Source organism: Oenanthe melanoleuca, chromosome 17 (assembly GCF_029582105.1).
Source record: "Oenanthe melanoleuca isolate GR-GAL-2019-014 chromosome 17, OMel1.0, whole genome shotgun sequence".
Taxonomy (NCBI): Eukaryota; Metazoa; Chordata; class Aves; order Passeriformes; family Muscicapidae; genus Oenanthe; species Oenanthe melanoleuca.
This window is the reverse complement of record NC_079350.1, coordinates 9,024,586-9,045,024: the sequence shown is the minus strand read 5'-3', so window position 1 is coordinate 9,045,024 and position 20,439 is coordinate 9,024,586. Positions and strand designations below refer to the sequence as shown.

Below are 20,439 nucleotides of genomic sequence, written 5' to 3'. Positions count from 1 at the left end.
ACAGCTCGTGGTTAACAGGATTTGGGAATTCTCACTGCACTTTTCCTCATGGTGGTTGAGTTGCATGGAAATCTGAGCAGCCTGGTCCATGGAAGGTTGGCAGGGATGGAATGAGATGAGTTTTTAAGGTTTTTTCCAACCCAAACCATTCCCTGACACCACCTGCCAGGTCCTGTGAGGAACCAGTTTTTAAATTTTTGGCTGTTGGTGTCCCTGGGGTTAATCCACCAGCCCCGTGGAGCAGAGAGGTGCTGCTGTCTTCCATTCATTTTCCACTTCAAGCTCTACAAAATGAGGCACCAAGTTGCTGTAGCTGAAACTTTCCAATCCTGGGGATTGCAAAATATGTTTTAAGGAAATGATCACTTTGGATCAAATCTAGAAAAAATGGTTGGAGGGAGAAATACGAATCAAGTTGGGAAACTGAAGTACTTGGATTTATATTTTTCTCCATTTAAGGTGTATTTCAAGGCCTGCTTTTAATCAGAAACCCCTCAGAGCACCAGAAATGTAACATCAAAACTGTGCTGCTTCACAGTTTAATTTCTGAAAGAAAAATTCTTTATTTCAGCTCCACAAGAAATGGATGTGCATGGGCTAAAATGGGATAAAATGTGGGGTTTATCCCTTCCAGGACTTGCTCTGAAGAGAACAGATATCCCCTGTGTTCCCCTGGAGGAGCTGCTGTGCTGTGGGGACCCTGCTGTCCCTTGTCCCCCCTCAGGAGCGTGTCTGGGGTGTGGAAATGAGGAATGGGGCTCTTGAGGTGCAGGGGTCCCACCCCAGGCTGCACAGGGAGGATCTGCTGATGCCCCAGATTTTGGGCAAAGCTTCTTTCCAGCTCTGTGAGGCTGAGGAGGTCGAGCCCAGGTGGGTTTAGCTGCATCAGGGACCCAGTTTTAGCATTTTTCCAGGTGATTTTGACCAGCCACCATCTCTGGGGGGACACTGTGGGGGTGGGGGGCTGAAGGGAGGGTGTTTGGAATCCTCCCCTCTGCTTCTCTGTGTGGAGTGGTGCCTCTGATAATTTATTTTAATTGATTAATTGTGACCCTTGCAGCCTCTTTGCCTGATCATCAAGTGGATTCTGATTTTTAGCATTTTAAGAGGAAAATAATGGAAAAAAATAAAAATCCAAGTAACAACCCATTGATTTTTAAGGGTTTTCTTGCTCCAGGCATTCCCACTGGCAGACACCAGTCTCCATGGCAGCAGCCAGGGATGCAGAGGGGAAAATGTCCTGGAAAAGCAGGTGGGGAGTGCAGGGCACTGTGAACATCTGGACACTGCTGGAGACAGATGTGTGGGGCTGGATGTGGGTGTGAGCAGGGATGTGACATCAGCCAGAGCAGGGATGTGACGTCATCCAGAGCAGGGATGTGACATCAGCCAGAACAGGGAGTGTGACATCATCCAGAGCAGGGATGTGACATCAGCCAGGGCAGGGTTGTGACATCAGCCAGAGCAGGGATGTGACATCATTCAGAGCAGGGAGTGTGACGTCATCCAGAGCAGGGATGTGACATCAGCCAGAGCAGGGATGTGACATCATTCAGAGCAGGGAGTGTGACATCAGCCAGGACAGGGGATGTGACATCATTCAGAGCAGGGATGTGACATCAGCCAGGGCAGGGATGTGACATCATTCAGAGCAGGGTTGTGACATCAGCCAGAGCAGGGATGTGACATCAGCCAGAGCAGGGAGTGTGACATCAGCCAGAGCAGGGAGTGTGACATCAGCCAGAGCAGGGAGTGTGACATCAGCCAGGGCAGGGATGTGACATCATTCAGAACAGGGATGTGACATCAGCCAGAGCAGGGATGTGACATCAGCCAGAGGGACAGTGTGACATCAGCCAGGGCAGGGATGTGACATCATTCAGAACAGGGATGTGACATCAGCCAGGGCAGGGATGTGACATCATCCAGGACAGGGTTGTGACATCATCCAGAGCAGGGATGTGACATCATCCAGAGCAGGGATGTGACATCAGCCAGAACAGGGAGTGTGACATCAGCCAGAGCAGGGAGTGTGACATCAGCCAGAGCAGGGATGTGACATCATTCAGAACAGGGATGTGACATCATCCAGGGCAGGGATGTGACATCGGCCAGGGCAGGGATGTGACATCAGCCAGGGCAGGGATGTGACATCATTCAGAGCAGGGATGTGACATCATTCAGAGCAGGGATGTGACGTCATCCAGCCAGGTTTTCCTCCTGCTGGAGCTCCTCGTGCCTTGCACTCGCCTGTCCTTGTCCCTTGTGTCCTGCTGAATCCTGCACAGGGGAAGCCTGGGGCTGCTCCTGCCCCTCCCCAGCTCCCTGAGCTCCAGTCTGATCAGTGCCCAGATCCCCTTTCCTGGCTCTGCTGGGAGTTTCTGTCTGTAATAATTTCATTATTAGCAAAGGAGGCAGCTCCAGGTGTGTTGTTCAGGGGATTTTGGATAGATCCCAGTGCTGCACTGGACTGAGGAGGAATTCCAGATCCCTTCAGTTCCCCTTTGGCTCCTCCTGGGAAGGTGACCTTGCAGGGAATGTGGCTGCTCACATTTACCAGCTGAACCCATTTTCAGCTGGACAAGTGATGGAGTTGACTTTCAGCCAGGATGCTTTTTCTGCAGCTCTTGATTTGATTTCTTGCCTGAAAGGATTTCATAAAATAAACAATTAAAAATATATATTAGCTTTAAAAGGATTTTAAAAGGTGTTGTTTTACAGCTCTCTCCTGCCCACCCCCAGCTCACAGCCCTCCTGCTTAAACAGAAACAGAACCACAAACTGAGTTCATTAGAGTAATGACAGGGTGGCTGCTAATTGGGTTTGAAGTTTGGCTGTCACATTGCCTGAAGGAGCCTCTGAAGGGTTTTCCCCTCGATTCTGATGGATTTGGGAAGGCTGATTGAATTCAGGGTGACTCTCTTTAATCAGGTAACCCCAGCCCATCCCTGGGTGATGGGTGGCTGTGCAGCTCTCACCAGGGTGAACTGGGGCTGCTTTTAGTACATTAAAATTATTTAAGCTGGGAAGGGTCCCTAAGATCATCAAGCCCAACCATAGAGAGACTTCAACCCCTATTTCAGCAATTTCTCCCTGTGCTGGGCACTGCTGGCTCCTTGAAATCAAAGTCAATTTAAATTTAAATTATAGCAAATTGCAAAAACTTATATGTAACAACAAAAAAGACACCCCCAATATAAGTGCTTATAACTGAGACCAAACCACTTCAGGTGTTTAGGAAAGAATCTCTTCAAACCTAAAATTTGAAAAATTAATGAGTTAAAATTTCATGTTTCTCTTGCACTTGGGACGGTAAGAGCTTGGAAATCTCTGATGTGATGGCAGCAGAGTCAAAACTCCTGCTGCCCTTGGAGCCTCCCTGGCCATCCCAGACGGGGCTCTCACCTGAAGGATCACCCCTTCTGGCACGGAAATTGTTGTTTTTGCTGCTCCTGCACATCCCCCTTGGAGCAGGGCAGAACAGCAGCCAGGTGATGGGATGGGGGATGAAGGATGGGAAGGGCTCTCCAGGACTCCTGCAAGGCAAGCGTGGGGCTGCATCTCCCTCTAGTGACTCCTCTCAGCTGCGTCCTCAGCTCCTCCAGGAGCCACCAGGCAGGGCTGGGGCCACCACCTCGGGGTGCCACCACCTCTGGGGTCACCAGCCCTGGGTGCCACCACCTCTGGGTGCCACCAGCCCTGGGTGCCTAAAGGGGCTCCAGGAGAGCTGGAGAGGGACTGGGAAAAAGGGATGGAGGGACAGGACACAGGGAATGGCTTCAGTCTGACAAAGAGTAGGGTTAGATGGGATTTTGGAAAGGAACTGGGAGGATGGGCAGGCACAGGGTGTCCAGAGCAGCCCATGTTCCCTGTGGAAGTGAATTTTGGTTTGTGGGTGGGTTCAGTTTTGGTTTGTAGGTGGGTTCAGTTTTGGTTTGTGGGTGGGTTCAGCTTTGGTTTGTAGGTGGGTTCAGTTTTGGTTTGTAGGTCTGTTCAGTTTTGGTTTGTGGGTGGGTTCAGTTTTGGTTGTACCTGGGTTCAGTTTTGGTTTGAGGGTGGGTTCAGTTTTGGTTTGTAGGTGGGTTCAGTTTTGGTTTGTGGGTGGGTTCAGTTTTGGTTTGAGGGTGGGTTCAGTTTTGGTTTGTAGGTGGGTTCAGTTTTGGTTTGTGGGTGGGTTCAGTTTTGGTTTGTACCTGGGTTCAGTTTTGGTTTGTAGGTGGGTTCAGTTTTGGTTTTAAGGTGGGTTCAGTTTTGGTTTGTGGGTGGGTTCAGTTTTGGTTTGTGGGTGGGTTCAGTTTTGGTTTGTACCTGGGTTCAGTTTTGGTTTGTGGGTGGGTTCAGTTTTGGTTTGTAGGTGGGTTCAGTTTTGGTTTGAGGATGGGTTCAGTTTTGGTTTGTGGGTGGGTTCAATTTTGGTTTGAGGATGGGTTCAGTTTTGGTTTGAGGGTGGGTTCAGTGTCCTGCTCACCCTGCATGAACTGTCCCAGAATTTGAAGGCTCCTGCCTCGTTCCCCAGCAGCATTCCTGCTTGTGGGAAATGAGGAATTATTGCATCATTAAGGTTGGAAATGACTCCAAGCTCACTGAGTCCAACCTGTGACCGATCCCCACCTTGTCACCCAGAGCACTGAGTGCCACCTCCAGGGATGGGGACCCCAAACCTCCCTGGGCAGTCCATTGAGCAGGAATTTGTGAGCCCTTCAATCTTCATTTTCCCCTTCTCATTTTCAGGACTCCAGACTCTCCAGTTCAGATCTGGCCCCGGGGCCACCTTGGCCATGGGAGGACACCCAGGGGACCCTCAGCCTCCAGCCTGATGGGAGAGCCCTGGCTTCCCTCTCTGCTCAGGAGATGCCATCAGCTGAGGAGGAGGAGGAGGAGGAGGGCAGCCTTTCCATTGAGGATGAAGGATTTGAGCTGCTGAACTCCACCTACAATAAAATCACCGGCCCTGGCAGGCCAGCTCTTAGGAGAAGCTCAGGTGAGTCCATGATTTTCCTCCTTTTCTGCATCATGTCAGGAAAATTAATCCACCAACACCAGAGGTTTATGTCCAAAAGGAGACAGAGGAGTCCTTTTTGCTTTATTCCAATAAAGTGAGAGCCATGGGGCATTGCCCTGGGATCTCTCAGATTTTTGGAGGATGCAGCCTCCTTTTATCCCAATTTCCCTCTCTCTTTCCCCATGGGCTGAGGTACTTGAGAGGCACAGACTTCCCAAACACCTGATACCTGAGATTCCCCTCTAATGTCCAACCCTCCCTTTTAATTTTTAATTCTTATACCATTCATAGTTTTTCCCCATTGCTTCTTTCATCTTCTGATATCCAATTTCATTTACCAGCAAACCTACAGTTTGTTTGTAAAGGCAAATCTCTTTTTCTATTCATCAGTGGAATCCCTCCCATTGTTGCTTTTAGCTCTCAGTGCTAACTCTATCTAGCAACAGATCTACAGTTTGTTTGTAAAGCCAAGTCCGACATTCCTCTCCATCACAATTTCTGGAATCTGACCGTGCTTCCTCCCCCAGGAGCCCCCATCCCAGCGCCCCGAGCAGCCGAGAAGCAGCGCGGCTCCGAGCCCCGGGGGCAGAGCATCACCGCGGGGAAGCTGCGGGGGGACCCCGGCACACCCCGCCTGGAGCCCTTCCCCGGGCTGTCCCCACCAGCTCGTCGGGGGGCTGCTCCCAAAGGGAATGTCCCCAGAGGTCCCCTGAGGGCAGGGGGTGTGCCAGAGCCTCCTGCTGGGGCAGGACAGCCCGGGCCGGGGGTGGCACCGGGACACCGGGGCTGTGTGAAGCCGGGACCGCCGGGGCTGCCCGGCCCGCCGGGGCTGCCGGTGAGTGCAGAGGGCAGGGGGGAAACGGGGAAACTGCACAGGGAGCCCTCTCCGGGGTGGGGAACCTTCCCCAGGGTGGGGAACCTTCCCCAGGATTGGGAACCTTCTCCAGGATTGGGAACCTTCTCCAGGATTGGGAACCTCTGGGGTGGGAAACTTCTCCAGGATTGGGAACCTTCCCCAGGATTGGGAACCTCTGGGGTGGGAAACTTCCCCAGGGTGGAGAACCTTCCCCAGGGTGGGAAACTTCTCCAGGGTGGGAAACTTCTCCAGGATGGGGAACTTCCCCAGGGTGGGAAACTTCCAGAGTAGGAAACTTCTCCAGGATAGGAAACCTTCTCCAGGATGGGGAAACTTCTTCAGGGGGGGAAACCTTCTCCAGGGTGGGAATCTTCTCAAGGATGGGGAGCCTTTGGTGGGTGGGGAACCTTCTCCAGGATGGGGAAACTTTTTCAGGGTGGGAAACCTTCTGTGGGATAGGAAACCTTCCCCAGGGTAGAAAACCTTCTCCAGGATAGGAAACCTCCAGTGTAGGAAACTTCTCCAGAATGGGAAACAAGGAACCCTCCCTGTCCAGGCACAGTGGGGCTGTGCACTGACCTTGTGGAAAGGTTTTTGATATTCCTGGAGATACTTCACTGAAAACTGGAGAGATGATGGTTTCCTTGTCCTCCTTGCTCTAGAGATGGTCTCAAATCATTTAATCACACTGTGGATTTTTATTTCACACTGGTCCAGCCCAGAATTGGGCTGAGGGGATCAGAGGGGACCAAGCCATCTCCTCCCTCCACCCATGGGCCCAACTGGCATCACTGGTTTTGGCTTCTTCACCCCCAAACTGATGCCTGGTTCAAAGCAGAGCACTGAATTTATCTTGTAATAAGTTCTGACTATTTTTCAAGTCATTCAGTTTTTGTAGAGGATGAAACAAAAAGGGAAATTTAGGGAAAAAAAAAGTAAACATAGACTAGAAAAAGCTTTAGTGCAGTCACGTCTTCATTGAGGATGAAAAAAGAAAATTGGAAGAAAAAGTTAAACTTGAAATAGAAAAAGCTTTAGATGAGTCTTGTCTTCATTGAGGAGTAGCTGAAAAATGTTTTTAAATATTTTTCTGTATGTTTTTATTCTGCCAAAATTATCCCTCTCATTTGGTTCCATTTTCTCAACAATTTCTTTAGAAAATTTTATTTTATTTCCCCATTGAAGTGACCCTGGGCACCTTCTCTTCCCTTGCCCTTCCATCCCTGTGGGCTCTGCCCTGGGGGATCCTGCAGGGCCATTCCCATGCTGTGCTTGAGGCACCAAATCCATCATCCCTGAGCCAGCCTTGCTTTAAATTTAGGACTGCTAACTTCCCCCTCAAGCCACCTCCTTGCTGCTGCAGCTCTTGCCTGCAAAAAATAGAAGAAAATGGCAAAAGGAACAGATGCTGGAGGCTGAAAAAATCCCAGGAGCAGAGGAAATGTCACGACGTTCACAGCCCTGCTGGCAGCCAGGGGGGAGCTGCTTTCTGTCCTGGAGAAATCCTGAGAGTGGGATTTTTGTCCTTGGTCCTCAGAATCCTGCATGGATTCCCAAAGCTCCATCCCAGCCTCAGAGCTGGGGAACTGACAGGAAGGATGGGAAAGGCTCTGAAGAGTGACAGGACACAGGGAATGTGCATTTTTACCCAGATCACATCTCCCACCAGTTAAAAGCAGCAGATATTCTTGTCCTGGTCCAAACACGGATATTTGGAGCACAGATATGATTCAATTTTAGGGTTGTTTTCTTTTCCCTAACACACTGCCTGTCCTCCCCAGGTGTCAGGAGATGTTCTCCTGCTCCCCTGCCTGCTCTGGGTGTTTTTGGGGTTATTCAGGACAGCACAGTTCAGCTGCAGGGCTGGACCAGCCAAACCAGGGGGCTCCTCCCACCCCACACTGGTTTTTGGGGTTTTTCTTGGGGACTTGAAGCTGCTGGTTTGCTCTGAATCAGTCCCTGCTTCCCTGGGCCCCTCAGCCACTGTGGGATCTCCCCCTTGGGGTCACAGCTCTCCTCCTTTGCCTTTCAGGGCTGCCCTGGCAGACGGGGACTGGTGGGACCCAAAGGAGACAAAGTGAGTACCCAGAAAAAGAGGGGCAGCTCCAGTGTGGGGCGTGGGGTGTGGGGCAAGCACCACTGATGGGTCTGGGGGCTTTTCATCCAGAGGGCACTGGAGCTCCTGCAGCTGCAGGGTGGTGGCCCTGGCTGTGGGTTTGGAAGAGGAAGGAGCTGGGTTTAGTGAGCGCTCTAAGCCCAGGCTCAGGATTAAGCCAGGCTTGAGTTCTGGGGCAGTTTTGGGCACCACGATAGAAAAAATGAGATTGAGTTGTTAGAGAGCACCACATAAAAATGAGATTGAGTTGTAAGAGAGCATTCAGAGCAGGCCACAAGGGGAGGGTCTGGAGGGGCCCTTGAGCAGCAGACTGGGGGCACTGGGATGGTTCAGCTGGGGCAGACTGGGGGCACTGGGATGGTTCAATGGAGCAGACTGGGGGCACTGGGATGGCTCAGCAGGAGCAGACTGGGGGCACTGAGATGGTTCAATAGAGCAGACTGGGAGCACTGGGATGGCTCAATGGAGCAGACTGGGAGCACTGGGATGGTTCAATGGAGCAGACTGGGGGCACTGGGGTGGCTCAATGGAGCAGACTGGGGGCACTGGGATGGCTCAGCTGGGGCAGACTGGGGCACTGGGGTGGCTCAGCTCTGGGTCAGATCTCGTGTCCAGCCCAAATCCCAGCTGGTTTTAAGGAGCTGCCCCTGTCTCTGCAGGGATACCCTGGGGCCATGGGGAGGATGGGGCCCCCAGGTGACCCTGGCCCTGCTGGCATCCCCGGTGTCCCCACCATTGTCCTCTGGAGGAACTCCAGGGAGGACTGGCAGTCCTTCACGGTGAGTTACAGTGAGCAAGTGCTGCACTCACACCTCCCCAACACTCCCTGCATCCCTGGGATGGGATGGGATGGGATGGGATGGGATGGGATGGGATGGGATGGGATGGGATGGTGGGAGCTCAGCCTGCACACTCCAGCTCTCCAGGAGCTCCAGTGGCCCTGGGCAGGATCTTTGAGCTCTGCACAGCTCATGCATTGGTGAATTGCCCTCTGCTCGGGGCAAATTCTGGGATTCTGGGGAGAGGGTGCAGCAGGAGGATCTCTGCTCTGCCAGCACAGCACACCCGGGGTGGGGATGGTGCTGGAGGAGGATGAGGATGGTCCTCTGCTGCTCTGAGCTTGGGTTGACCTGCTGGGAGTCCTTGGGCCACCTGGACACCTCCCAAAATCTGGGAAAACCTGGCTTGGAAGTGTGCAGAGAGGAGGCAGCACCAGGTGGTCGTAGGAGCTTTATGGTGGTTTGGAAATAAAATAGGATTGGCAGTTGTTGGGTGGGATTGATCCACCCGGGCCTTTCAGGAGGGTTTTCCCCTCTCTGTGGTCATCTGCTCTTTGGAAAAATTGGAAGTGCATCCAAGATTTGGCTGCTGGGAGCAGCAAGAGGAAAACTTACTGAGGATCTGCTCCTCTGGGTTTTCCAGAGGCTGGAGGAGATTCCCCACTGAGGGCAAAGTGCAGCTGGTTTTATCTGACAGTCCTTTGGTTTCTGACCTTTCCATATTCCAAACATTTCTGGAGTTCCAGGGCAGGGCATCCATGGAGGAGCTAATTTCACCAAACCTCAGGAGAAGTGGGCTCTCTGCCCAGTTTGCTACTGCAGCAATTCCTTATTTCCCACATTATCCTCAGACTGTCCTTCCTCCTGTGCCTTGCATGCAGAGCACGAAATAAATAAATGAATTAAAGGAGTGGTTCATTGCTACATCTTCCCAAGACAAAGTCCTTAAAGCCAGCAAAAAGGAATTTGGTTATTTTTTTTTTAAACATTTTGCTTTCCCCCCTCATTTTTCTTTCAGCAATCACCATTTTACCAACTGCTGCAGGCGGGCTGGCCGGTGAGTGCCACTTCAGTCACTCTGTGTTTGGATTTTTCCTTGCTGGCAGCTGAGTTCTGCTCTCTCCAAGCACTTGATGGGTTTTACCAATGTTTTTCTTTTTAACCCAGAGAAAACCTGGAGCTCCTGGGCCCCCAGGACATCCTGGGAAAACAGGAGCACCTGTAAGTACAAAAGCCCTGCTGTCCCCTCGGTGGCCCTGCTGCCACCCTGGCTGCCCTGGGGACACTTTCAGGGGGATGTCCCCAAGCACTCAGGCTGTGGCTGTAATTAGGGGCTTTGGGATTTGGTTTCAAAGCAGCCTAATGGATTTCTTGTCTGCTACCCACTGAAACCCGGGATGTTTGAGATCCAGCTCCCAGGCTTTTCCTGGCAGCCACAGCCCCTCCATCTCTGCTAGCTGGGCAGGACTGGCTTTGTTTCCTGGGGCATCAGGTTCCAGCTCTTGTTTTTGGGGAAGGGACCATGTGGGTCACAAAAACAAGGCAGGGAAGGGCTGGGGCAGGATTGGTGTGGGGGTCTCAGCCCCACTATCCTGCCACTGCTGGGGGATGATTCCCCCCCATGTGAACATAAGGAAAAGGAAATAAAAACAAAACTCCCTGTCCTGACATCCCATCAGGAGCCAAAGCAGTGGAGAAATGGATCCTGACTCCAGACCTGCCCTGGGAGGTTGTGACAGGGCTGGGGACAGTTTGGGGATGGTGTGCCTGGTTTGGAGGTGACGGGATGGGTGCCCTGGTCCCTTCCCATGGTGGGCAGGGTGGGGGTACCAGGGATGGGAATTGTCCCACTCTGCCCTTCCCAAAGCCCCTCTGGGCATTGCTGCTTGTCCTCCCAGCCTGCCCAGGGGACAGGAGGGTGACCCAGCCCCTGTCTGTGCCCAGGGACCCTGCGGAGCGCCGGGAGAGCCGGGGCAGAAAGGCCAGCGGGGGTACACGGTGAGTGGGGCTCTGGGGACACTTGGGAAAGGTTCAGTGTGCCCTCAGGGCTGCCCTGGCACCCTCAGGAACCCCTCCTGGATCAGCCCCTGGCTCTGAGGGAGGGCTGGGGACAGTTTGGGGATGGTGTGCCTGGTTTGGAGGTGATGGGATGGATGCCCTGGTCCCCTCCCAGCCGGTGCTGTGCAGGCTCTGCACAAAATCATCCTCCAGCTGCTCCTCTTGTGCCGTGCCTGCAGCACCAGGGATGGCTCAGTCACGGCTCAGCACAGCCCCTTTGGGCACTGCACACCTCCAGGTGATGCTCTCCCAGACAGGTGTCCCAAAACAGCTGTCCCAGAGTCCTGCTGTCACCTCTAGGAGCCCCCCAGCTCTGCCTGTGCCCCTCCTGGGATCCCATCTCCCTGGGATCCCCTCTCCCTGGGATCCCCTCTCCCTGAGATCCCCTCTCCCTGGGATCCCATCTCCCTGGGATCCCCTCTCCCTGAGATCCCCTTTCCCTGAGATCCCCTTTCCCTGAGATCCCCTCTCCCTGAGATCCCATCTCCCTGGGATCCCCTCTCCCTGGGATTCCCTCTCCCTGGGATCCCCTCTCCCTGAGATCCCATCTCCCTGGGATCCCCTCTCCCTGAGATCCCCTCTCCCTGGGATTCCCTCTCCCTGGGATCCCCTCTCCCTGGGATCCCATCTCAGCTCCCCGTGGGCACAGGACAAGGTGTCCCACTCTCACAGATCACTGCAGCTCTGCTCCTCTGCTCTTCAGCCTGCCTGAATTCAGCACTGCACTGAGCTCGGGGGTGAAGGAGCAGCTGGTGATGGATCCTGAGGTGGATCTGCTCTGGCTCCTGCATGTGGGAGAGGGTCAGGAATGGCTGATTTGAGCCAGCAGCTGATGCAGGAGCTTTCACTCCACCTTCTCTCACTGCATTTCTCCCTCCCTGCCCTCCCTGTTGCTTCCTGCTGTATAGCCCCTGGCTCCAGCCATCCCAGGGTTTTGTGGAGAACCTGGACAGATCCACATGTCCACCACTTACAGCTCCTGGATACACAGAGCTTTTCCCCAGCTCCAGAACCAGAGGCAGGCAGAGCTCCAGTGTTTCCTTTACCGCTTCCATAATGCGGATTTTAAAATTTTCTGTGCTCGGATCTCTCTCCCCAGGGGGAGCCAGGGCTCCAGGGCTTGCCAGGACGTGTGGGATACCCTGGCTCCAATGGTTTCCCTGGCTTGGATGGCAAACCTGGGCCGTGGGGGCTGCCAGGGGAGCAGGTGAGCCATGGGCAGGGCCAGGGAAGGGTCAGGATCAGGATCAGGATCAGGGGAAACTGCAGCTCCAAAGCCCAGGCAGGAGCCAGGGAGCTCCTCAAGCTGTTCTTCCTTCTCTTGCCTCCTTTAGAATATTTCTCCTCAGCCCCCAAAGCAGGCAGGCCTGGATTAGTGCCTCGAGGTTATTTGGGTTTCCCAGGAATAAAAGGGTTATGGGGAATCCCAGATGTGCATGAAGGGGCTGCAGCTCCTGGTGGTGGGTCTGAGCACGAGGGCTGGGCTGCTGCACCTGGACCTCCCTGTGGAAAATAACTGCAAATCTTGGAATGGAAAGGACCTTAAAAATCACCTCATTCCACCCCGTGCCATGGGCAGGGACACCTCCCACTAGACCAGGGTGCTCAAGCCCTTGAGGGCTCAAAAATTGGAGGGTGACCAGGAAATGTGAGTAATTCCAGAATGCCTGGGTAGTGTTCAATCCAGGAATCTGGCTCCTTTTCCAGACCCTGGGGATACAGACAATGCCCCTGGGCTTGGGAGCTTTCTCAGTTGGGGCTACAGGACAGGGACTGGATGGTGCTGGAAAGTTTGGGGCTCCCAGCAGCTGCTGGGGACGGGGTGGGCACGGGTGGGAGGTGCTGGGCAGCCCTCAGTGCCTGCTCTGCTCCTTCCTCCCTCTTCCCAGGGCCTCCAGGGCTTCCAGGGTGACCGAGGGCTGGCTGGGGACAAGGGAGAGGAGGTGAGTTGGCTCTGGCTTGCCCAGCCCCAGCCCCAGCTCCTGGTGCCAAACACCAACACCTTTCCTCACTGGTTCCACTGGTCCCAGCACTGCTCCTGCCCAGGCTCATCCAGGGCTTTGTCAGCCAGGATGGAAAATGTCCATTCAAAAGTGAACGCTGGTGATTTGCCACCATTTAATTCTTTGATTTCCCCATCATTTACTCTTCTTAAGGCCAAATTTTTTTAAAGGTGCCCAGGAGATTTCTGGGCTCCTCAAGGTCTCATCCTGCTGGGTTTGAGACCTAGTTTCTAGTTTTCCAACCCACGTGGGTTATCAGATGCCTGTCCTGGGCCACACTTTGTCCCTCCTGCCCGTGCCAAGCCCTGTGCCAGCCCTGTGTCCCTGCTGAGGGTGGCACGGAGCAACAGGAGCTGCAGGGAGGTCACACCATGCTGGGGACCAGCAGCCAGGCTTTGCCTCATTTAGCACAACCTTGAGGGTCCCCATCCTCCTGTCCCACCCTGATGTGTCCCCTGAGGCACAGCAGCCACATTTTAACTCTTGGTGGCCCAGCTGAGGCTCATCCTTGTTCCCATTTCATCCTTGTTCCATTTCAGGGTTTCTTGGGAGCCCCTGGACCAGCTGGGGACAAAGGAGAGAAGGGAGTGAAGGTGAGGGTGGCTGTCCCTGCCCCTCACAGCCCTGCCAGGGTGGGCAGGGGTCTCTCCTTCCCTGCACAGCCCCCCAGCCCCACTCCTGCTCTGCTCCATCACTCAGGCTGCTCTTGGCTTTTCCAGGGCCTGAAGGGAGAGAATGGGCTGCCGGGTCCTGCTGGGCTCCAGGTGAGTTACCTGGGGAGCTGGAGGTGTCCCACACCCTTTCACTCCCCGAGCTCCAGCCCACAAAGCCCTGGTGGTCCCTGTGAGGGAGGGGACAAAGGCAGTGTCACCTGGGGGTGCTGACACCTCATTCCCACCTTGTTTTGCAGGGGCTGGCAGGGCTGAAGGGGGTCGTGGGCTTCCAGGGCCCTGCAGGGCCAGAGGTGAGTGCATTTACCTTCCTGTGCCACCTGCCCTCCCCAGAGGGGTGCAGGAGCTGGGGATTCCTGCTGGGAAGAGGGGTCTGAGCAGGGATTTCCATCCAGGCACTTTGCATTTCCCACCCCTGTTCTGGCTGGGAATGAGGAGAAATGAAATGAAATGAGCTTTTCCAGAGCACATTGGGATTTATTTTAGGTGGCCACCTCCAGCTGAGATGAATCCCAGGCTGGCTGTTCCTGGTTTTTCCAGGCTGCTCTCAGCATATGGATATCTCAGTGCTCCCACACAGCTGGGAGACATCCTGTCCAGGGGAGGGTTGGAAAAGGATTTTAAAGGAAAATTGAAGTGGTTTGGTGGTGAATGGATGCACTCTCCAAGGGGACATCAAGCAGCTGATGTGAAGAAATGTGAAAAATGATGTGAAGGAAAGGGGGGATTTGGGATGAAGGAGAGGATCAAAACAAAAAATGCCTTTTTTTTTTTCTCCTGCTGCAGGGAGAAGATGGCTCAGTGGGTCCCCCAGGTCCTGCTGGTCCCATGGTGAGTCTCAGGGGTTTTTTGCAGAGGGAAATTCAGGCAGCAGAGCTGCTGCTGCCCAGGGTGCCACCTTGTCCTTCCCAGTTCATCCCCTGGTCTAACTCACACCTAAAAACGCTGCATTTGGTTAAAACCATCCCTGGTAAAACTCACCAGGAAAGGGCTCTGGCAGCCCAGGGATGCTCAGAAGTGCCTGTCCCACCTCCCTGTGGCTCTTGCCTTGCAGGGACAGCCCGGCCAGCCGGGGCCCGTGGGATGCCGAGGCACCAATGGCTCTCAGGTGGGTGTGTGCCGTCCCCACCCTTCATTATTCGGGGTTTTGGGTCCCTTCACTCACCCTGCCCTGCTCTCTCCGCAGGGGGAAATGGGTCCTGCTGGGATGCCCGGCCCCCGCGGCCCCAGGGTAGGTGTAATAAATAATAAATATTAAATATTAAATAATAAACAACAAATAATAAATAATAAGTAATAGATGATAAATAATAAATAATAAATAATAAATAATAAATAATAAATAATAAATAATAAATAATAAATAATAAATAATAAATAATGAATAATGAACAATAAATAGTAAACAATAAATAATAAATGATAAATAATAAAGAGATCAAGCTGAATTAAACACGATCAAAATAAACGGTATTTATCTCGCGAGCGGAACACGATCCTCGAGAGCCACAATCCAAAAGGGACAGAGCTGGGTGAACACACCCTGATCCAAACTCTATCGATTCAGATCCCCCAAAGTTCGCCAAACTGCCCTGTTTTATACAGATTTCCTGGCCTGGAGCAGAGATCCTCCTTTCTTTTTGTAGTTTTGCATATTCCTGTAGTTTTCTATCTCTGCCTTGGGCTGGACAAAACCATGTCTGGGAGGGGATGGATTTTGGTGAATGCAGATTTTGGCTGAACCAGGCATTGAGATGCAGTTTTCTCTGAGGACTCAGGTTGTATTGACAATACTTGTCAGGTGTTCATCGCCTGGATGTTCCCTGGACAGTTTCTGAAAGGGAAAATTAACTTCTGTTAACTTTCTAATTTAGGTTCTTCAGCTTTTGTTGGCAGCTGCAGTGTTGCAATGAAGCAATCCCTGTTTCTCCCTCTGCAGCTTTATGTTCTAAAGTTTCCTTATTATTTTCTTTATTTGTACAAACATTGTTTATTTCACAACAATTACAAACCAACACGAATTATTTTATAACATATATTAGAGTAGGCAAGTCCTGGCTCACCTAGCCTGGGGTGCTCTCCTCCTGCTGGGATGTGACCCCAACCCACCCCAAAAGCTGCAGAGGCTGGGTCAGGGCTGGGAATCCTTCCTGTGCCATAAGCTGGGAACTCCGGGTCTCCTGAGCAGCTGGGAATTCCCAGGAGAGGTTGGGATGCTAATGGCAGCTCGCTGTCCCCCCTCTGCAGGGACCCCAGGGCTTGCAGGGCAGGCGTGGCCCCCCCGGCCCCAGGGGCTCTCAGGTGAGTGGGGGCTGTCCTGGGTGGGTGCATCCCCCCAGTTCTCTTCCAGGAGCTGCTGGGATTTGTCCCCCATCTATTTGGGAAGTGGACGTGTCCTTGTGGCCCCCGGGAGTGGGTGGGTGGTCCCTGGGTGACCTGCTGGGGACACTGTCCCTGAGCTGTGAGGCAGCTCCTGGGGCTGGGGTCTCATGCACAGAGCAGGACAGGGAGCCACGTCCCTCTTCTCCCCAACATCTCCCTGCCTCTGCTTTCCCCAGGGTCCAGCAGGGCTGGAGGGATGCCCTGGTCCCAAAGGAGACACAGTAAGAACGATTTGCTGCACCTTGGTGGGGATGAAGCCCAAGTTGGAGGGATTTCCCTTCAGGGACCTGACATATGGGGTTGAGGGGATCCCTGTCCCTGTTTTTGGAGGGGAGAGGGGGCAGCACTTCCAGCTGAGCTCCCAAACGCCACCTGGAGGTCGCTGGTCACCCTGGGATGGGGACATGGGTGCTCTGATGAGAGCTCTTCACTCTGGGACAGGGACAGGAGCCAGGGAGCAGCTGGGGCTGGGCAGGGCAGGACAGGCTGGAGCTCAGGGCAAGGCTCTTCCCCCAGAGGTGCTGGCACTGCCCAGGCTCAGGCTGGAGCTCAGGGCAAGGCTCTTCCCCCAGAGGTGCTGGCACTGCCCAGGCTCCCCAGGGAATGGGCACGGCCCCGAGGCTGCCAGAGCTCCAGGAGCGTTTGGACACCAGGGATGGACAGGGGGGATTGTTGGGGGGTCTGGGCAGGGACAGGGGCTGGGCTGGGCGATCCTGGGGGTTCCATCCAGTCTGTGATTCCAGGGTTCTCCTTGCAGGGTACAGATGGTGCCCCTGGGGTGAGGGGGCAGCTGGGACAGGAGGGCCCTGGGGTAAGTGCATGGGAAGGGGGTGGTTGGATGTGGGGTGCTCTATCCTCCCCCTGACAGCCCCACAAAATCCTGCAGGGAATGCCCTGCTTCCCCTGGCTTCCCACAGGGCTGATGGAGATGCCAGCCATGTTCCTGTGGCCACACTTGTCACCCCCAAAGCTCCTCTGACCCTCCTGCTCTCAGGCACCTCGATTTTTATTCTTTCCCTGAATTTGTCAGCAGAGATGGCTCAGCCCTGCCCTTTTCCCAAGGGGTTTGGGTGCTCAGCTGCTTTTTCCAAAAGTTTTGGGCAGCCTGACCTTCCTCTTGCCTGGCTCAGGTGTCCCTGTCCTGTGTCCTGGGACCCCAACCCACAGAGCTGAGAACTGGGGCTTGGAATGGGATGAGGGGTGCAGGGTGGGATCCGGGGAGGGACTTTGGAGTCCAACAAGGACCTCACCCTCATCCTAGGGGCAGCCTTGGGAAGGTTTGGGACTCTTCTGGTCCCTTTTTGGGGAACAAATCACACAGGGGGATCTTAGCAGCAGCTCTGCAGAGCCAAACTGGTGCCTCCCATTTCCCATCCCATTTCCCATCCCATTTCCCATCCCATTTCCCATCCCATCCCATCCCATCCCATTTCCCATCCCATCCCATCCCATTTCCCATCCCATCCCATCCCATCCCATCCCATCCCATCCCATCCCATCCCATCCCATCCCATCCCATCCCATCCCATCCCATTTCCCATCCCATCTCCCATCCCATTTCCCATCCCATCCCTGTGCTGTGCCAGGTATCTCACCTCCAGCAGCACACGCAGTACTTCCCTTTGTGCTTTTCCTTTTTAATTTGCATTCTGTCTCTCTCTGAAGGGGTTTCTTGGCCTGCCAGGGGCAAAAGGCCCCCAGGGAGAGCAGGTGAGTGATGGCACCCGTGGGATCCTGCTGTGGAAGCAGGAGAGCCGTGGCAGAGCAGCCCAGAGCTGCAGCTCTGTGTTCTTTACGTGTGCTTGGACTTGATGCTGTTTGGGAAGGCAGAGCTGAGCTCGGGCTCTTTCTGCTCTAATAAGGGGAGCTGGGGGTGTCCTGAGGGATCCCCTGCCTTGGGGAGCTCAGGGAAGTGGGAATGCTTTGAGTCAAGGAGCACAGCAGTGAGGATAAGGCACTTGTCATTGTGCCAGAGATGCCACCAGCAGCTGGGAGCTGGGACTGGCACTGGCGTGGGGTGCTGGGCTTGCTTTGGTGGGGGTTGAACCCAAAACCATGGAGCCTCCCCACCACGAGGAGCACATCCAGCAGGTCCCTGCTCCCAGCTCGGACAGCCCTGACTGGAACAGGGCAGAATTCCCTTTATTTGGTGCCAGAACCAGATCACAGCTTGCCCCAGGGGCTTCTCAGTGTGACCTCCACTGCTGCTGCTCTTGCAGGGCTGCCGAGGGCCAGGTGGAGCCAAGGGAGATTTGGGATCCAAAGGAGGCAAGGTACCGACCCCCAAGCCCGTGGTGCCTCCAGCTGCTCCCTGAGCTGTTCCTCACCCACTGTGGGTGGTGTGGCTGCCCCAGGACCCTGGGCCCTGCTGGTGTTGGGGATGTGACAGCCAGGCAGCTCACTGTGTGCTGATCCCACCCCCTGATCCATCCTTCACTTTGCTTTGGCTGTTTAAAAAATGTATTTATCCATTTCTGGTGCCCCAGGGATGCTGGGGAGGAGGGTTTGTGGTGCTCACCCCTGCCAGTGATGGGTTCTGCAGGGGAATTCCTGCCTGTGGATCAGGGAATTGCTGCCCCTGCTTTGTGACATTCTGTGTTTTACTCCTCCAAGGGCCCACGAGGAGCACAGGGAGCAAAAGGCCCCCCAGGAACCCGGGGCCAGGGGGGCTTGCAGGGCTTCCCTGGCCCCCGAGGGGCAGCAGGGCCACGGGGAGCAGAGGTGAGTGCCACTGCTGGGCTGGAGTGTCCTGGGGGAGCACAGGTGTCACCTGTGTGACATGTGGGGACAGCCCTGAGGGGGTGTCCTGGTTTGGAGGACAGGTGTCTGCCAGTAAAGGCAGGAGCTTCTCTTATATATATAATAATATATAATTTTATATATTATTCATATAATATATAAATATTTAAATATTTTATATAATATATAATTGTATATATTATAATTTTGAAATTAAGGGGCTCTCAGGCAAAGATAGGGGAATTAGGAATAACAATTCTTTACTAGGAAAATTAAAATAGCAATGCAGTATTACACAGAATAATCCCAACCCTGCCAGAGTCAGAATCCAAGCTGACACCCGTCAGTCAGTCAGGGTGTTGGCACAGTCCCATTCAATGGTGGCTGCATCCTCCTGCAGGGGCAGATGTGGTTCAGCTGGAGCAGTGCTCCTGGAGAAGGTGCAGTTTCCTCTGAAGCTCCAGGGATGATGTGGAAAGGTCTGGTTTTCCTCTGGGATCCAGTGGAAAGAAGGTTCCTTGGTGTCCAAAATGTCAGTTTTTATCTGGGTAGGAAAGGCTTGGCTCCTCCCCTGGCTGGAGCATCTCCCAGTGGGATGATGGAATTTTATCAGTCATGCCCTGGGACTCAGTGGCCATGAACAGGAGATATCTCCTGGAGGGAGGATGGGCTGTGGGAAGATAAAGATGATTGCCCAGCTGGTTTAAAGATGGCCCATGAGCAGATAATGTGTGCCAGGAGATCAGGGTCACTGCCCCACCCACATGGGGACAGAATCCACATTTCTGTCACATCAACCCACCACAGGGGGCAGGCAGTGCTGATGGATGGGATCTCTCCTGAGGGATCCCTTTAACAGCACCAGCCACGGGGAGCTTGGCCCAGAGCCCCCAGCACCCAGACTGAGTTTGGCTGTGCCTGCTCCACCCCTCTCCATCCCAAAATTCACTGCTGGGTTCAGGCAGAGGATTCCCAGCCTCAGCAGCATCCCGCTGAGTCCCTGCTCTGGGTCAGCTCCTTCGCAGCTTTTGGGAGCAGAGGGTTCCTGGATTGCTCATTTTGTGCCCCCCTCTGACTCCTGCCAGGCTCCCTGCTCCTGGAGCCTGTGCTGCCAGCCCTGCAGGGCTTTGGGAATGCTTTTTCCTGCAGCCTGTGCTCTGAGAGAGCTGTCTGGGTGACTGAACCCACCTCCAGATCCGTGTTTGAGCAGGGAACTGAGGCCAGGCTCTGATTCCCTAGTGATTCCCAGCTCTCAGGAAAAGGAGGATTAATTTCCCACCCACCTTCCCAGTCTGCAGAGGATGCCCTCCCACTCCAAGGCTTTTGGGATACCTTCAGGGATCTGCTTTTTGCTCTTCAGGATGAATAACAACTCCTCCCACCTCTCCAGGGGCTGGGGATGCAGCAGGAATCATCTCCTGCCCTGTCCACCCTCCCTGCTGCCAAGGAGCCTTGGCACTGCAGGCCTTGGAATTGCCTTTAATTTGTCCACCAGGAAACAAAAATATCCAGCTGTGATGCTTTGGGCCATGCCAAACTGTTGAGATTTTTCTTTCTGCCTGTTTTTTTAACACTGGGAGTGGGGGAAATCTCCATTCCCACCAAAGCTCAACTGGTGACATTTATTAATGTCACCTCTGTCACACTTGTGGTGTTTTGCCCTACACCAGCAGCAGGCTGGTGGCTCCCCTGGGATCAGAGGCTGGCTGATGATTTCCCTGGATGATTCCTGCCCTCTCTCCTGGCAGGGGGAAGAAGGTCAGATTGGCCCTGCAGGGCTGAACAGCAGCGAGGGACCCAAGGTCAGCACCAGAATTTGCTGCTTTCCCACGG

At 53.9% G+C, this 20,439-nt stretch overlaps 1 protein-coding gene across 1 annotated transcript in view; it reads left to right on the top strand.

Moving 5' to 3' along the window:
* Positions 1-20,439, top strand: part of LOC130260248 (collagen alpha-1(I) chain-like) — a 63,715-nt gene that overhangs the window by 25,656 nt on the left and 17,620 nt on the right. The window contains exons 6-26 of the mRNA XM_056505471.1: positions 4,732-4,981; positions 5,530-5,837; positions 8,634-8,753; positions 9,772-9,810; positions 9,921-9,974; positions 10,698-10,751; positions 11,911-12,018; positions 12,701-12,754; positions 13,354-13,407; positions 13,534-13,578; positions 13,725-13,778; positions 14,272-14,316; positions 14,540-14,593; positions 14,672-14,716; positions 15,733-15,786; positions 16,044-16,088; positions 16,625-16,678; positions 17,533-17,577; positions 18,087-18,140; positions 18,481-18,588; positions 20,355-20,408. Of these exons, the coding sequence (XP_056361446.1) occupies positions 4,732-4,981; positions 5,530-5,837; positions 8,634-8,753; positions 9,772-9,810; positions 9,921-9,974; positions 10,698-10,751; positions 11,911-12,018; positions 12,701-12,754; positions 13,354-13,407; positions 13,534-13,578; positions 13,725-13,778; positions 14,272-14,316; positions 14,540-14,593; positions 14,672-14,716; positions 15,733-15,786; positions 16,044-16,088; positions 16,625-16,678; positions 17,533-17,577; positions 18,087-18,140; positions 18,481-18,588; positions 20,355-20,408 (1,698 nt within the window). The remainder of the gene's footprint in view (positions 1-4,731; positions 4,982-5,529; positions 5,838-8,633; positions 8,754-9,771; positions 9,811-9,920; positions 9,975-10,697; positions 10,752-11,910; positions 12,019-12,700; positions 12,755-13,353; positions 13,408-13,533; positions 13,579-13,724; positions 13,779-14,271; positions 14,317-14,539; positions 14,594-14,671; positions 14,717-15,732; positions 15,787-16,043; positions 16,089-16,624; positions 16,679-17,532; positions 17,578-18,086; positions 18,141-18,480; positions 18,589-20,354; positions 20,409-20,439) is intronic.